At 45.3% G+C, this 18,392-nt stretch overlaps 1 protein-coding gene across 1 annotated transcript; it reads left to right on the forward strand.

Annotated features, from left to right (window-relative positions):
- Nucleotides 1-5,776: 5,776 nt before the first annotated feature.
- Nucleotides 5,777-8,967, forward strand: LOC132223678 (PRAME family member 8-like). Its single transcript, XM_059678736.1, has 4 exons — nt 5,777-6,084; nt 6,763-7,246; nt 7,449-7,528; nt 8,739-8,967. Exons 1-4 carry the CDS (start codon nt 5,777-5,779, stop codon nt 8,965-8,967), a joined length of 1,101 nt encoding a protein of 366 aa, XP_059534719.1.
- Nucleotides 8,968-18,392: the final 9,425 nt, after the last annotated feature.

The following is an 18,392-nucleotide window of genomic DNA, read 5'->3' on the forward strand; positions in this document are numbered from 1 at the left end:
GGTGGAGAACACACAATATGGTGTACTGGTGATGTGCTGTAGATTTGTGCACCAGAAACCCCTACAATTTTGTTAGCCAGTAAATTCAGTTAATAAAAATTAATAAATAGATAAAATAAATACATTAAAAAACACTAAAGGAAACGGGGCCATCAGCAGTTCTTATTAAAGACCAAGCAGAAATAAAATAAGACTCTCAATTCTACAAATATTGTAAAAAGGGCCAATGGAATTTTGATTGGGATTGAATCTGTAGATTTATGGAAATTGACACCTTAACCATATCAAGCCATTCAATATCTCTCCATTTATGTAGGTCCCTTAACTTCTGTCAGTCTGTTTTATAGTTTTTAATATGGGTCTTGGCCATATTTTATTACATTTATCCCTAAGTATTTCATGCTTTTTGGATGCTGCTGCAAATGGAATTTTATTTTCAATTGTCTGTTGCTCAAAGCTGGCATAGAAATCCACTGGACTTTTATATATTATTTTTTAATAAATTTATTTTATTGATTTTTGAAGGAGAGCAATGGGGAGGGAGAGTTAAAAACAGTGATGAGAGAGACACATGGATCAGCCGCTCTTACACACCTCCCACTGGGGATGTGCTCGCAACCAAGGTACATGTCCTTGACAAGAATCAAACCTGGGACCTTTCAGTCCCCAGGCCTATGCTCCATCCACTGAGCCAAAACAGTTCAGGTTATATATTGATCTTTATGCTGTTCCTCTGCTGCATTCACGCAGTTCAGGGTGTGTGGGTGTGGAGTCTGTAAGCTTTTCTCTAGACATGTCTAAGTTGTTTGCAAGTAAGGACAGTTTGTTCTTCCTTTCTTATTTGTTCGGCTTTTCTTTCTTGCCTTGCCTTGCGCCTGATCCGCGGAGAAAGCATTCCATCCTTCCTGATTAAGTGTGAATTTGGCTCTAGGATGTTTTTTTCTTTTTCTTTTTGTTTTTGTGTTTCTGTTTGGCTTTAGGATTTTTTGAGATGGGCCTTTATCATGTTGACAAATTATCTTATATCCCCTTTTGCTGAGAGTTTTCAAAATATCCTCAATAGCTAACTGAATTTTGTGACATGTTTTTTTCTAGTCTTTGGAGATGATCATATGATATTTTCGTTTTTAATCCTTGATACGCTTAATTGTATTGATTGATTTTCAACCATTATCCCAACCTTGCATTCCTGGGAAAAGCCTCTCTTGGGAATTAAATACAAAGTTGACAGGCATAGAGCAAACAGCCTATGGTGCTCCTGTTCCTGCACCATTACTATGATATTTGCTGTCGGCTTCTGGAAGCAGCCCTTGAGTGAGAAATCTCTGAGCTGATTAGATTTAACACTCAAAGGGAAGTGACAAGGTAATGCTAATGCTCTCATAAGCCAGAATTTTTTTCTGAGTTATGACACGGGTATTATGTAAGCAATGACCCTATGGAGATTTGCAGGGAGCCATTGCTGACTGAGGACCTTTGAGGGTTCTGATTCCACTGCCAAATCTCCTACACAAAAGACGTGATCCCTGTCCAGCGGCCCTTCTGTGTCTGGGCCTTTGGTCTCCCCGACACTGTCCTCAGGAATATCACTGTGGCATCACTGTGGCATCACTGAGTTGGCATCACTGTGGCAGAGCTGAAGAGGGAGAAAGGTCACATGATGACAAAACGTCCTAGATGTTCATCATTGGGCTGTGTGCTCCCAAATGCAAAGCCCATTCTGTGAAAATAATGAACAGTTGTATCTGTGTGGCTCTCTCCTGGGCACCTGCATGTGCAGGTGTTTTAGCTCAGTTTTCCAAGGAGAACCTGACACAGGGATGCAGGCTCACAGGACTGATGGGGTGGGGGTAAGGGGGACTCTCAGGAAAACAGCCAGAGAAATACAGAGGTGGCAGGGGGAAGAGCCAAGCAAGGCTGTGGTCCTGAAAGGGCGAGGGCTACGCCCTACGTCTTACCCTGGATCCTCCATTTTTGAGCAGCCATGTGCTCGGCAAGGAGCTTCTTCCCGGAAGCCCAAACCTCTGCTAACCACACCTAGGATTACTTTAAACTAACCAATGAGAATCAAGGGAAGTGCGCGCCATAGATATGACCACATCCTGTGTAACAAGACACCAACTTGCGCCCAGCCAATCGGCAGGGCCCACAGTCCTCTCTCCTCCCCTTACTCCAACCCCCCTATAAAACCCCTCTCCACACAGAGTTCCCTCTCTCTCTGCTGCTTGCCGCTGCGTCGGTGAGTGTGGTCGGGGAGCCGAGCTAGCTCGAATAAAGACTCTTTGCTTTTGCATCAGACTCGGCTGGTTCCCTGGTGGTCTTTTGGGGATCCTGAAATCTGGGCATAACATTCCCAGCTTCCCTGACATCACAGGAGATTCGGGTATTGAGTGATCTGCAGAGGAGGTGCCCCTGGAGGCCTCCTGGTTGGTTTTATGGGATGCCTGGGGCAGGGCTGACTAGGGGCTTCCCTTCCATGGGAGTGAATCCTTACAAGATGTGGGAGCCAGGGGCCATGAGCAGCCTACACTCACAGCAGTTGGGCACAGGTGTGCCCAGTACTTAGGTCTGGACATGACTCTTTTTAAAATCTATATTTTTATTGAGTTCAGAGATTAAGGGAGAGAGGGAGAGAGATGGAAACATCAGGGATTAATGCCGGGGTTCCTTTTTCCATCATTACAAAGGGTTCAGAAAATCTGGAAAAGGCTGTGCATAGACTAATAAAGAGTCCAGAGACAAAGTATAATTTTGAAAGGCATTTGGGGGTCAGAGGAGCTTAGTTTAAAGGAAACTACAATAAATTCTAAGATCTAAGGTCAAAGGTCTCCTCATCCCAGGACCCCATGCTTTTTTTTTAAATATAAAATCATTATTGTTCAGATTATTACATTTGTTCCTCTTTTTTCCCCCCATAACTCCCCTCCTCCCAGTTCCCACCCCACCCTCCGCCTTCACTCCCCACCCACTGTCCTCATGCATAGGCGCATGATTTTTGTCCAGTCTCTTCCTGCATCTCCCACACCCCTTTTCCCCCCAAGAATAGTCAGTCCATTCCCTTTCTATGTCCTTTATTCTATTATAATCACCAGTTCATTCTGTTCATGAGATTATTTATTCACTTGATTCTTAGATTCACTTGTTGATAGATGCGTATTTGTTGTTCATAATTTGTATCTTTACCTTTCTCTTCTTCTTCCTCTTCTTAAAGGATACCTTTCAGCATTTCATATAACACTGGTTTGGTGGTGATGAACTCCTTTAGCTTTTCCTTATCTGTGAAGCTCTTTATCTGACCTTCACTTCTGAATGATAGCTTTGCTGGATAAAGTAATCTTGGTTGTAGGTTCTTGGTATTCATCACTTTGAATATTTCTTGCCACTCTCTTCTGGCCTGCAAAGTTTCTGTTGAGAAATCAGCTGACAGTCGTATGGGTACTCCCTTGTAGCTAACTGACTTTCTTTCTCTTGCTGCTTTTAGGATTCTCTCTTTGTCTTTTGCTCTTGGCATTTTAATTATGATGTGTCTTGGTGTGGTCCTCTTTGGATTCCTTTTGTTTGGGGTTCTCTGTGCTTCCTGGACTTGGAAGTCTATTTCTTTCACCAGGTAGGGGAAGTTTTCTGTCATCATTTCTTCAAATAGGCTTTCAATATCTTGCTCTCTCTCTTCTGGCACCCCTATAATTTGGATGTTGGTACGCTTGAAGTTATCCCAGAGGCTCCTTACACTATCTTCGTATTTTCAGATTCTTTTTTCATTTTGCTTTTCCAGTTGGGTGTTTTTTGCTACTTCGTATTTCAAATCTTTGAATTGATTCTTGCACTCCTCTGGTCTGCTGTTGGGATTCTGTATAATATTCTTTATTTCAGTCAGTGTATGCTTAATTTCTAGTTGGTCCTTTATCACAACATCGAGGGTCTCACTAGATTTCTTGAGGATCTCACTATATTTATCCGTGGTCTCACCAGTCTTTTCGAGGGCCTTACTAAATTTATCGGCGGCTTCTAGACAGTTCTTGAGAGACCTTAAAAGTGTGGTTTTGAACTCTATATCCAGCAGTTTGCTTTCCTCCATTTCTGTCATTTGCGTCCTGTTTCTTTGTCTTGGCATTTTTTTGTGCTTCGCTGTGTCAATAGAGTGGCTTTCTGTGCTAAGTGTCCCAATTACCTGAGGTAGACACTCTTGGTGCACCCCCTTGTGGGCTTTGTGCACAGTCTTGTTGTAGTTAAGCCTTGATTGTTGTAGGTAAAACTGGGAGGATTTGACCTCCAGGCCAATTGGCTGTGAGAATCAGCTGTGTCTACGGTGGGAGAACTTCTGTGCTGAAGACACCCTAATGGGGCAAGACTTGCTTCAGTGGGGCTTTGGTGCTCACTGAGTCTGCCCCTGAGTGTGTCCCTTATAGATCTGAGTAGTTGTAATTGGATGGTCCCACTCTGACCACTGGGTACACTGGCTCTTGGATCTAAGGAGGTTCTAATCTAGCCTCTGCCTGCGGCTACCCAGCAGAAGCCAGCTATAAAGCAATGCAAGTTGCCCTGGGGCCTTGGGGCAGCTGTAGTTTGTTATTTTCAGATTACAAAGGGCCGGGCCTTTCATATGCAAAAGCCTCCGTGCAAGGCTTGGGTGGGGTGGGGTCCCAGGGGATCAACAGGGCAGGCTGAGCGAGCCAGCAGTATGGCTGCTCTCAGTCTTGCCTTCAGAGGTTCTGGCAATCAGAGGTTCAGTGCCTCCAAGAGAAAGCTGCCCTCGAGTTCCAACCGATGCCAGACAGTCCTGTTTCTCCCATGTGAATCTGGGTCCCCAAAGACTCGCCTGGAACTGGAGCTCAGAGCCTGAGACTCCCTCCTGATTGGAAAAGACAATCGTGTCCTCAGCCGCCAGCCCTCTCCGCATGCAACTCCGCACCTTTGTATTTACTTCAGCACCGCACCTCCTCTGAGTCTCGCTATGCTTTTCCCTTTCCTTCTAGTTGTAGAAATTCCACTCAGCCAGCCTTCCTGTGGTTCTGGATGATGTCCGTTATGTCTTTTAGTTGTATTTTTGAAGTGGTTGTGCGAGGCAACAATCTCCGGTGTTTACCTATGCCACCATCTTGGTTTCTCCCCAACCACTGCATTGTTTACCTCAGACTATAAAAGGTCGGTGAGGACTGAGCAAGGGTGGAAGTCCTTCCTCTTGAGTTGGACTTACCCGCCTGGTCCCCCAATATTTCCAAATTATCTCTTTTCTTTTCTATTTCATTTGTGTGGGGCTCCTCTTCCAGATATTGAACCCCGAACCACGCAGGACGTGGGAGGAAACATTTACGACAGGCTTTGGTTTATTTTTAAATGTCTAAACAAGCTGATTCCCTGACACACACACCCCTACTGCCCTCAATGATAACATCTTAACTGTTGGGGGTTTTATTTTTGGACATTTTAACTATTTAGTTTGTGTTCCAAATGGGTCTGAAACTTACCTCCAAAAAAGGTAGGGGTCAGCTTTTAGGCCCCTGAGTACCCACGTGCTAGTCAGACTGGAATGAAGATGTGGGTGCTTCTGAGATGCTTGTCTGGGGGCCTGCAGGGGAGAGCTATGGCTCTGTGGCTACCAAGCCTAGAATGAGACTCACTAAACTGAGGCTCTCACCATTGCCAGGCAGTGGCTTTGGCCCTGAGTTGATTCATCTGAGGGAAGGGGCGTGAGTTGATGGGGCTCAAAGGTTTGGCCTGACAAGGATGTCTTATTCCCTAGACGTTTCTGCAGGATTCCTTTCTGGGCACCTTGAAGATGAGCATCCGGATGCCACCCACAATCCTGAAGCTGGCAGCAAAGCGCCTGCTGAGGGAGCAAGCCTCAGCCATTGCCAGTCTGGAGTACCTGCCCGCCGAGCTCTTCCCATATCTGTTCAAAATGGCCTACTGTGGTGGACGCCACCCCCAGCTACTGAAGGCGTTGGCCCAAGCCTGGCCCTTCACTGTCCTCCCTCTGAGGGTCCTGATGCAGCGTCCCCCTGATCATGCCCCAACCAGGGCCGTGGGCTTAAAAGCCGTGTTTGACGCGATTGACGTTGTGCTTGCCCAGGAGGTTCGGCCAAGGTAAGGCTGCTCCAGGTGCCTGGTAGGGTCCTGACTGAGCATCTGGGAGACAGTGGATATCAGGGTGTTTGGAGCGCCTGAGGGTGGACCTGAAGTTTCTGACCGTGCCAGTGAGGCTTGGGGAGCCCTTGCACACTGCGCAGCTCACTGTGGGAAGTGGAGGAATGCCTACTGGTCAGGGGGACCTGCAAAACATGCCCTGCCTCCTCTCAGTGGTACTTAAAGGCACTCCAAGTGCTGAGCAGGAGGGATGGAAGTGAAGGAGTTGAGCAAAGCAAAGCAGAGGGAGGAGGAGGGCAAGGGAGAAGCTGACCCTGGGATTCAAAATAGAAACTCAGGGTGGGGGTGCAGTCTGATTGGTGCCTCAACTCAGACGCTCAATCTCATTCTGACCTGCCCTCACTCAGTTGATCTTTTTAAAAATACATAATTTTTATTGATTTCAGAGAGGAAAGAAGAGATAGTGATAGAAGTTTCCATGATGAGAGAGAATCATTGATCAGTTGCCTCCTGCACACATACACACACTCCCCCCACCGACTGGGCATTGAGCCTGCAACCCAGGCATGTACCCTGACTGGGGATTGAACTGTGACCTCCTAGTTCATAGGTCGATGCTCAACCACTGACACACACAGTCCATAAAGCATCTCAGCCAATGCCCTGTTGACCTGGAAGAATCTCAGCTAATGTCCTGCTCTCCCCACAGGAGGTGCAAACTCCGGGTGCTGGATTTAAGGAACACGGGTGCCAACTTCTGGGATATGTGGCTTCGAGTCAGCACCGAGAATTGCTCATAGACAGAATCAGTGACTGTGCACAGCTCCAGACCCAGCATGGAGCATCCCTGGCTCCCTTGGAGGTGTTCCTAGACCTTACCTTCGATGAAAGGGGCCAGGATAAGTTTTTCATGCACATCATCCAATGGGCCCAGCAGAGGGAAGGGTTGCTACATCTGTGCTGCAAGACACTGAGGACTTCTGAGGTGCCCTTCCAGAGGGTCAGGAAGGTCCTGGATAGGGTGAGGCTGGACTGCATCCAGGACGTGAAAGTGAACACGCAGTACCTGCACACTCTGAGGACATTTGCTCTCTACCTGGGAGCGATGAGTAACCTGCAGAAACTCTTTTTCCTGGAAGAGTTGAGGACTATGAGGAGGACTGTGAGGAGGACGGGGTGAAGAGGAGGAGAGGGAGGAAGAAGCACAACAGGAAGAGGAGCAGGAGTTGAGGGTGGAAGAGGAGTTGGAGAGGGAAGAGCAGGAGCAAGAGTGGGAGGAGGCAGAGGTGCTGGAGGAAGGGGAGCAGGAGGGGGAAAGGCAGGAGCAGGAGGAGCAGCAATCCTTTTCCCAATTCCTCTCTCAGATACTCATGCTGCGGCACCTCAGGCAGCTCTACATGTGTGCTCTTTCCTTCCTCCCAGGTGGTCTGGACCAGGTGCTCAGGTGAGTTGTGGAACAGTGGACGCAGCTCCAGAATGGCAAGGGAGTGGTCTTGTTTGCTGCTTTGAGGGTGGTATCCCGTGAGCACCTTAGAGAAGCATCTTTTAAAATCTGCCTGTCAGGAGGGATAGCAGAACTGGCTCAATGAGTGACCCAGCGAGCCGGGGTCTGTGAATTCTTTCTTAGGGAGAGATGTCTAAGTGACCAGGACTTAGGAAGGGGGAGGGAGGAGGAAAAGCCACATTGCATGGAGCATTTCCAGACAGAAGCTCTGTGCCCACAGGCCATGTGAACGCACGTGAGCCTGTCTCAGCTTCCCCATTTGTCAGAGGTGGTCTAGGGCTCCAGGAAGGTCATTAGTAGAAAGGAAAGGCATGATTCCGCAGCTAAGGGAGAGGGAGGGAAAGGACTGCAAAGAGTGACAGGTGGTTTGTGGTAGAAGTCGCCTCTGCAGACTGGCCTCCCAGTTGTCGCTGCATGATCTTTCCAGGTCTTCTCTCTCTCCTCTCTCTTCTCTCTCTCTCTCTCTCTCTCTCTCTCTCTCTAATCCTCACCTGAGGATTTTCCCCATTGATTTTTAGAGAGTGGAAGGGAGGGGAAAAGAGAGAGAGAAACATCTATGTGAAAGTGACACATCGATTGGTTGCCCCCCGCTCATGCCCCAACCAGGTCCAGGGATTGAGCCTGCAAATGAGGTGCATGTGTTTGAGTGGTAATCAAACCTGAGACACGTCAATGCAAAGGCCAACACTCTATCCATGGAGTCAAACCTGTTAGTGCCATGTTTGTTGTTTATGTATTACATGAACTAACCTCATGTTGCCCAGATATCTAGGGCCTGGAGCCCAATCAGTGGACAGAAGGAAGCCTGAGTTGACAGCATTCTTGGTTTTGTCTCCCACACTTAAGGTTCAGGGATGTCCACCCTTAACCTAGACAATGTGACGGGTTCTCTGAGCAGATACCCGGGGTTTTCCTTCTGTCCTGTCACCTTCCAGAGTGCAGTGTGCTGCTTGGCAGCTGAGGACAGGAAGCTCTGGCCATGTTGTGTACTTGTCCCAGCCTAAAAGGAGACTGGGTGTCCTGGCTGCTGGCCTTCATCAGATTGTGAAGACAGCCCTGGGCTTGGGCAAATCCATCTTCTGCCACCTGCAGGACCCCCTCTACTGGCTACCCCCTTCCCCAGGCCCTAACCTGCTTTGTGTCTCCCCAGGTGCCTGCAGACTCCCTTGGACAAATTCTGCCTAATGTTTGGCCAGCGGTTGACGCATTCAGACCTCACATACCTGTTCCAGTGCCCGAACCTCAGGCAGCTGAAGTTCCTATATCTATGTGACCTCAGCCTTGTGGATTTCAGTGGGCCCCTCCGAGCTCTGCTGGAAGCAGTGGCACCCACCCTCCAGGGCCTGGGTCTGGATAAATGTGGGATGGGGGACTCCTAAGTCGAAGCCATCCTGCCTGTCCTGAGCCACTGCCACCAGCTCAGGGACTTCACCATATTTATGAACAACTTCTCCGTGGCCACCGTGGAGAAGCTGCTGCGCCACACAACCAGGCTGCACAGTTTAGAGCGCGAGGTGTACCCCATCCCCCTGGAGGGTTACAGGACCCAAGGGATTGTCAACAAGGAGAGACTTGCCCTGATCCAGGCTGAGCTCACGAGGATACTGAGGGAGTTAGGACAGCCTAGGACCATCCATCTTGTCACCAAGAATCGTATACATAGGAAGTTTTATAAGGTGGCGTTTTCATGACATGGAGCCCATGATATGCCCCTGTAGTGACCCTGCTCACTGGGTGCACCCAGCAAAGGCTTCTTTTCTGGGCCTTTGGAAGCCGAAACCTCGGACCGGGGTGCATTATGCAGGGGGCACCCATGTTTCACGTTCATGCTCAGTGTGAATGGGGAAAGGGAGGGATCTAGCCTGGGTACAGGATTGCAGGGCCAAAGGTTGGGGAGTTCATGGGACCTCAAAGGCAAAAGTGTCCTACAATCAGAAACATGAATCTGATTTGCTTGGGGACAGGGAGAGGTATTTGGCCTCCAGCTGCATGGGTGGGAGTCAATCCTGGGTGGATGGTTGGAAAGGAATGTTCAGAAATAAAGACAATTTCAAATGCCAACGTCTGGTCCTCTATCATGTATTAACCTGTCTCCCCAGTTTACACCTCAGGACCCTCCAGTTACTGATGAAAAAAAGTTGTGGAGGGCTCAGGATCAGACACTGGAACTGCTGGGATGCAGTTCGGCTGCAGGGCTCAGCACCAATTTGTCACTCCCTCCAGGTCTTTCCTTCTCTCTGGGCATCTCTGCCTCCTTGTGGTTGCTCAGTGGGTGGATACACTGGGACATGCTAAGTGGCCCACCAACCTGTGAGGTGAAGGGGACTCGCTGCTGGGACTGACCCTGGGCATGAGACGTCCTCATGGTGCTGCTGGTGAACCCCCAAGTCAGGACTTGTGCCAGGAGGGATTCAGGGCACAAGGCAGGGTCCCCAGTACCTCAAGGTCTTGTCCACGCTGCAGAAGAACTGAGCCGCTGGGCCTCCCAGCCCATGCCTGTCAGCCTGCTGAGGAGGAAGTAACGTGCCTGTGGCCAGGAAAATCATCCAAATTCCTTTGATCGAAATACAAAAGTCATTCAGGCACATAACACTTTTTCTTAGTATTTCTACACCACATAAGATGTAACCCTGGAGACAGGTCATATCCATGGGAATTGGCTTTATTCCCATAACCTCTCTCGTCTCTCTCTACGGAGGAAGCCTAGAATAGCGTGTTTTAATTCAGCCTGTCAGGATGGGTAACAGAAGAACTGGTAAATGCATGAGGTGCTGCCTGCTCTAGGTCCCTCTATTAGGCAGTGTTCTCTGGACTAACCAATAGGGTCTACATGGAAGTATTTAAGGCATTTATAGGAATAGGATCATATGTTGATCCCTATTATCTGTGCTTTGCAAACTGGAGAACCAGCAAACTCAATAGTATAAGTAAGTCCAAGTGTGGAGGTCTCAGAATCTGAGGAGCCCATAGGTAACTACCTCCCTGAGGCCAAGGCCTGAGAATACAGGCAGCTGGTGTAAACCCTGAAGTGTGAAGCCCTGAGAACCAGGAACTCCAATGTTCATGTGCAGGTAAAGATGGACCTCTCATGACTGGCTGGTGAGGATCAGGGCTGATCTTCAACTATGAATGGCCAGCCTGGGTGAGGGGCTGATGGCTGTTTGCAGGCTGGCCACACCCCCTTTAGTGTGTGGGGGGGTACCAACTGGGGTGCCTGATCAGTCTGGGTGAGGGGGGTCGTTTTCTGGCTGGCCAAGCCCCCCAGTGATTAAAGCTTCCAGCCTCTCCTTTTTTTCTTTTTTTTTAAATTATGGGATTTATTTACCTTCTATAATTGAAACTTTGTAGCCTTGAGAGGAGCTCAGAGCCAGCCAGGGTGGGTGGGAGGGAAGCCTCCTGCTCGCTCCAGCTCCGTGGCCACGGCCGGCTGAAAGCAGGTATCTGGGGTTTATTTACCTTCTATAATTGAAACTTTGTTGCTTTGAGTGGAGCTCAGAGCCCGCCGTGGCAAGTGGGAAGCTTGGCTTCCTCCATCATTGGGGTAACCAGGCCTCCTGCTCACTCCAGCTCCGTGGCTTCCGGCTGCCATCTTGGTTGGGTTAATTTGCATATAGTTGCTCTGATGGGCTGGTGGGTGTGGCTTAAGGTGTAGCGAAGGTGCAGTCAATTTGCATGTTGTCTTTTTTTTAAATTGTTTTATTGCTTAAAGTATTACAAAGGGTATTACATATGTCTCCTTTTTCCCCCTGCCCTTGACAATCCCCTGGCCTCCCCTACCCCCCAGTGTCTTATGTCCATTGGTTATGCTTATATGCATGCATACAAGTCCTTCAGTTGATCTCTTACCCCCGCCTTCTTCCCCCCTACTCTCCCCAGCCTTCTGGCTGCAGTTTGACAATCTGTTTGAGGCAGCTCTGCCTCTGTATCTATTTTTTTCGTAAGTTTATAATGGTCTTTATTATCCATGAATGAGTGAGATCATGTGGTATTTTTATTAGTGTAGATTTTGTTGAAGATATTCTTAACTCTTTCTGAAAGACATGTTGGTTATTATCTCAGTTATATTAATTTGGTTTAGAGGTTTTCTATCTACAGTTGATTAAAACTCTAAATTAGAGTGCAAAGTATAGTAAGGGCAAGAAAGGGACAAATAGATATAGAAACATTGATAAGAAATAACCCTTGAATGTTATAATTTCTTGGGCTTGCTAGAGGTATCCAGCAACAAAGACAAAATCAGAAGTGAATCATAGTCTTGGGCTATCTGGTGGATGAGTTAGGGACAACACCCAGTGTAATAATGACAAACAACAGTTTCTTAAATTTTATATTAATATTTTCAAATGTTCTTAATTATGGATCTGAATCACAAGGGAACATTTATATTATTTCTACTATGAGAAGTATGACATTTAAAAAATTTACTTCAAAATGTTTAAAATTTAACAGGGAGTGATGTCAGAGGAATGGCGGCATGAGAGAGCCCCTTGTCCTCTCACCCTGAAATTTAAACAAGCTAACCAACTATAGTTCAACAAAGAAATCCCTGATCAACACAGACACATGCCTGAGAGACCTGCACATTGAAACATCTAGAGGTGGGCAACGAGGAATAAATGGGTAGGTGAGAAGGGAGGAAAGTGCAAATGGCCCACAGACACAGCCCTGCAGCTGGGAGCTCCTGTCTTGGCCGAGTGGGGAGAGGGGAGAAAGCCAGTGATAGCAGGCACTTCCTTTGGCCGGAAGGAACAGAGATTTTTAGGGGGTGATAGGGCAACCCAGCAGGGCAAGAATCATGGGAACAGTGTCTAAGTCAGCAGAGGTCTGACAGAGCACAGGTTTCTACCACGCGACTTTCCACTGTTAGACAGGCAGTGGTTTCAGACAAAGAAACAGAAGCACAAGGTCCTGCTGCTGCTTGGACTCCCAAAAACTCACCTCCTGGAGTTGGATCCAGAAGCATATCATCTGTAAACCGAGAGCGATTGCAGTAGACATGCTGTTTCCTTCTGTGACTGATCCCCAGGAGGCGTGCTTGTGGCAGAACCTCATGGAGGTCAGGAGTTCCTATTATGGTGAGGGCAAAACAAACTCCTCCCCCCCCCCCCCCCCCGCAAGAAGCACAGCTATACTGTCTTATGGAAACCATGAAGGTTCAAGACTAGGAGATCACAGAAGTAAAAAATCTTGTAATTCAGCACCATCTACTGGAAAATAATAGAAAGACCTCTTCAAAAATAGATGTGTAGGCATAGGAGGACAGTAAAGACCATGTATAACCACAATATTGAAGATGATGAGAAAGAAAATGAAAAATCCCTAGAAAGCAAGCTAGAACACATGGAAATGTGTGATATAAGTGGCATAGACTTCAATATTGCAGTTCTGAAAATACTCATTGAGATGCAAGAAAATACAGACAGGCAATTCAATGCACTCAGAAAACAAATCAATAAACAAAATGAGTACTTGACCTAAGAGATTAAAACTTTAAAACATAATGAATCAGAAATCCTGGAAATGAAACATGCAATTAAAGAAAATAGGAGTAAACTACTGCCCAATGCTCATTGGTTGAGCATCGACCTATGAACCAGGAAGTCATGGTTCAAATTCTGTCAGTGCACATGCCTGGGTTTCAGGCCCAATCCCCAGTGGGGAGTGTGCAGGAAGCAACCAATCAATAATTTTCTTTCATCATTGATGTTTCTATCTCTCTCTCAAAGTCCCTTCCTCTCTGATGTGTGTGTGTGTGTATATTTTTTTTTTGAAAAAGAGTGAACTACTGAGCATAGAAAACAGAGTCAACCAGATGGAGGAAATAATTAGTGATATCAAAGATAGGAATATAGAAATGACGCCGAGAGAAGAAGAGAGAGACCTGAGTATAAAGAAAAATGAAAGAGCTCTATGAGACCTCTCTGACTCCATCAGAAAAAGCAATATTAGAATTATAGGCATTCCTGAGGAGGAGGAGAGGGAGCATAGAATGGAGAGTCTATTAAAATAAATAATGGATGAAATCTTCCCAAACCTATGGAAAGAATTGGATCTTTGAATCCAGGAAGCAAACAGAACACCTAGTTACCTCAATCCAAAGAGGCCCTCTCCAAAGCACTTTGTATTAAAGCTGTTAAAAATTAACGACAAAGAAAAAATTCTCAAAGCAGCCAGAGAAAAGAAGGAGGTGACCTACAAAGGAAAACCCATCAGAATTTCATCCGACTTCTCAGCAGAAACTCTAAAAGCCAGAAGAAAGTAGAACCAAATATTCAAACGTCTGAAAAAAGAGAAATTGCCAGCCATGAATAATATATCCAACAAAATAAATCTTTGAATATGAAGGGGAAATACAGATATACAGAAGCTGTGGGATTTTATCACCAGAAAACCTCCATTGCAGGAAATACTCAAGTTATTCTACCTGAAACAAATAACATAAGGGCACAACACTATGAGTAAGATCACCAAAAACTTATAGCCTATACAGAGATAATTTGTGATAACAACAACATAAAAGGGGAAGGGGTAAAGGTCTGAACTGGTAAAGGAGGATGGAGATCAGATGCACTCAAAGGAATAAAAAGCTACAGTATATATTATTTACAAACCTAACGGTAACCGCACACAAAAATCCCCAAACCAGGACATATAGCTTAAAAAAAAAAGAGGAAACAGAGGAAAGAAGTATGGAATACCACCAAACAAGAACAACAGACAGAAACACAAAGGAAAAGAACCAATGGAGGCACAGAACTACCAGAAAACAAAAGAAAAAATGGCTATAGGAAATCCCCATACAACAATAATTATCCTAAATGTAAATGGTCTGAATTCAGCAATAAAGAGGCACAGAGTAGCAGAGTGGGTAAAAAACAAACAAACCCCAGGCATATGTTGCCTATAAGAGACATTTCTAAGCTGCAAAGACAAAGGTAGATTCAAAGTAAAAGGATCAGAGGGGAGAAAATGGAGGCCAAATAGGCAGACCTGTTGTGCGTCTCGTCCCAGGAACAAACTGGAAAAACAACAAAATAGGAGAACATTCACCTAGAATTACCAACTGAGGTTCAGCTGAGGAGGAGATGACTTATAACAAGGAAAGACAGAAAACACCTAGAAACTGGTAGTAAGGGTAAGGTCATGAGAGTACTGGACCTAGCTCCCAGGGGCTGCAGGTCAAGAGAGGAGGGAGCACTGGGCTATGGGAGAGTCTGTTCCCTGAGAAGATAGAGGCTGGGTGCCCAGGCTGGGCTACACAGCCAGAGCACCAGAGCCAATTTTTCTGAATCAATTGATATGAGTATGTGATTTTATTTTTATTTTTTTCTTTACTATATATTAATTATTGTATTATTCTCCATATGAACAACCTCAAACCTATTTTTGCCCCACCCTGTATGTATACATGCCATGCTCATTCCAGCCCCTGAGTCTTTACACTTTTTTTTTTTGGCTCTTGGAATTTTTTTTATTGTTTTATTGCTTAAAGTATTACAAAGAGTATTACATATGTCTCCTTTTTTCCCCGCCCTTGACAATCCCCTGGCCTCCCCTACCCCCCAGTGTCTTATGTCCATTGGTTATGCTTATATGCATGCATACAAGTCCTTTGGTTGATCTCTTACCCACCCCCCTCCTGCCCTCCCACCCTCCCCGGCCTTCCTGCTGTAGTTTGACAGTCTGTTCGAGGCAGCTCTGCCTCTGTATCTATTTTTGTTCATAAGTTTATAATGGTCTTTATTATCCATGAATGAGTGAGATCATGTGGTATTTTTCCTTCATTGACTGGCTTATTTCACTTAGCATCATGCTCTCCAGTTCCATCCATGCCGTTGCAAATGGTAAGAGTTCCTTCTTTTTAACAGCAGCATAGTATTCCATCGTGTAGATGTACCACAGTTTTCTAATCCATTCATCTACTGATGGGCACTTAGGCTGTTTCCAGATCTTAGCTATGGTGAATTGTGCTGCTATGAACATAGGGGTGCATATATCCTTTCTGATTGGTGTTTCAGGTTTCCTGGGATATATTCCTAGAAGTGGGATCACAGGGTCAAATGGGAGTTCCATTTGTAGTTTTTTGAGGAAACTCCATACTGTCTTCCATAGTGGCTGCACCACTCTGCATTCCCACCAGCAGTGCACAAGTGTTCCTTTTTCTCCACATCCTCTCCAGCACTTGTTGTTTGTTGATTTGTTGATGATAGCCAGTCTGACAGGTGTGAGATGGTACCTCATTGTTGTTTTGATTTGCATCTCTCAGATGATTAGTGACTTTGAGCATGTTTTCATATGTCTCTTGGCTTTCTGGATGTCCTCTTTTGAAAGGTGTCTATTTAGGTCCTTTGCCCAGTTTTTGATTGGATTGTTTGTCTTCCTTTTTTTTTTTATTGCTAAAAGTATTACAAAGGGTATTACATATGTGTCCATTCCCCCCCCCCCCCGCCCTAGACAGTCCCCTAGCCTCCCCTATCCCCCAGTGTCTTATGTCCATTGGTTATGCTTATATGCATGCATACAAGTTCTTTAGTTGATCCCTTACCCCCCTAGCTCCTGCCCCCCAACCATCCCCAGCTTTCCCGCTGCAGTTTGACAATCTGTTTGAGGCAGCTCTGCCTCTGTATCTATTATTGTTCAAAAGTTTATAATGGTCTCTATTGTCCATGAATGAGTGAGATCATGTGGTATTTTTCCTTCATTGACTGGCTTATTTCACTTAGCATCATGCTCTCCAGTTCCATCCATGACGTTGCAAATGGTAAGAGTTCCTTCTTCTTTAGAGCAGCATAGTATTCCATCGTGTAGATGTACCACAGTTTTCTAATCCATTCATCTACTGATGGGCACATAGGCTGTTTCCAGATCTTAGCTATGGTGAATTGTGCTGCTATGAACATATGGGTGCATGTATCCTTTCTGATTGGTGTTTCTGGTTTCTTGGGATATATTCCTAGAAGTGGGATCACAGGGTCAAATGGGAGTTCCATTTTCAGTTTTTTAAGGAAACTCCATACTGTCTTCCATAGTGGCTGCACCAGTCTGCATTCCCACCAGCAGTGCACAAGTGTTCCTTTTTCTCCACATCCTCTCCAGCACTTGTCGTTTGTTGATTTGTTGATGATAGCCAGTCTGACAGGTGTGAGATGGTACCTCATTGCTGTTTTGATTTGCATCTTTCGGATGATTAGTGATTTTGAGCATGTTTTCATATGTCTCTTGGCTTTCTGAATGTCCTCTTTTGAAAGGTGTCTATTTAGGTCCTTTGCCCATTTTTTTATTGGATTGTTTATCTTCCTTTTGTTAAGTTGTATGAGTTCCCTATAAATTTTGGAGATTAGGCCCTTATCAGATATGACATTGGCAAATATGTTTTCCCACGCAGTGGGCTTTCTTCTTGTTTTGTTGATGGTTTCTTTTGCTGTGCAGAAGCTTTTTATTTTGATGTAGTCCCATTTGTTCATTTTCTCTTTAGTTTCAAGTGCCCTAGGAGCTGTATCAGTGAAGAAATTGCTTCAGCATATGTCTGAGATTTTGTTGCCTTTGGATTCTTCTAGAATTTTTATGGTTTCCTGTCGTACATTTAAGTCCTTTATCCATTTTGAGTTTATTTTTGTGTATGGTATAAGTTGGTGGTCTAGTTTCATTTTCTTGCATATATCTGTCCAATTTTCCCAACACCATTTATTGAAGAGACTATCTTGGCTCCATTGTATGTTCTTGCCTCCTTTGTCAAATATTAATTGAGCATATTGGTTTGGGCCGATATCTGGGCTCTCTATTCTATTCCATTGATCTATATGTCTGTTCTTGTGCCAGTTATTCTTGAAAGGTATTTGTTTGTAGCCATTTCTTTTTTTGTGTGGCTGTTTTCTTTCTGAGCTTTTTATTTCTTATTTTTATACCAGTCCCTTTAGCATTTCTTGCATTGCTGGCTTGGTGGTGATAAACTCCCTTAGCCTTTTTTGTCTGTGAAGCTTCTTATTTCCCCTTCAAGTTTGAATGATAGCCTTGCTGGATAGAGTATTCTTGGATTCAGTCCCTTGCTTTGCATCACTATGTAAATTTCCGTCCATTCTTTTCTGGCCTGATGTGTTTCTGTTGAGAAATCATTTGATAAACTAATGGGAGATCCCTTGTATGTAACTTTCTGTCTCTCTCTTGCAGCCTGTAAGATTCTCTCTTTGTCCTGAACATTTGCCATGGTAACTATGATGTGTCTTGGTGTGGGTCTTTTCAGGTTCACCTTGTTTGGGACTCTCTGTGCTTGTGTGACTTTTTTCCTCCTCACCTCAGGGAAGTTTTCTGATATTATTTCTTCAAATAGGTTTTCTAAGTCTTGTTCCTCTTTCTGTTGTTCTGGCACCCCTATTATTCGTATGTTGTTTTGTTTTATGTTGTCCCATAGCTCCCTTAGGCTCTCCTCCTGTCTTTTAATTTTTTTCTCCAATTGCAGTACATTTTGTGTGTGTTTTGTTTCCCTGTCTTCTAATTCGCTAATTCGGTCCTCTGCTTCTCCTAGTCTACTGTTGAAACTTTCAATGGTGTTTTTTTATTGCAGCTATATCACTCTTCATTTCTTCTTGGTTCTTACATAATTTATTGACTTTTTCATCTGTTTCTTCTTGCTTCTTGCATATGTTGTTGATTTTTATCTCCATCCTGCATTCTAGGACCCTTAATCTGAATTCTTTTTCTGTCATGCTTCCTGCCTCAGTTTCACTTAGCTACTTTTCTGGTGAGTCCTCCTTTTCTTTTCTTTGGGGGTTTCTTTGTCTACCCATGTTTGATCTCACGGAAAGAT

This window comes from Myotis daubentonii, chromosome X (assembly GCF_963259705.1).
Source record: "Myotis daubentonii chromosome X, mMyoDau2.1, whole genome shotgun sequence".
Classification (NCBI taxonomy): domain Eukaryota; kingdom Metazoa; phylum Chordata; class Mammalia; order Chiroptera; family Vespertilionidae; genus Myotis; species Myotis daubentonii.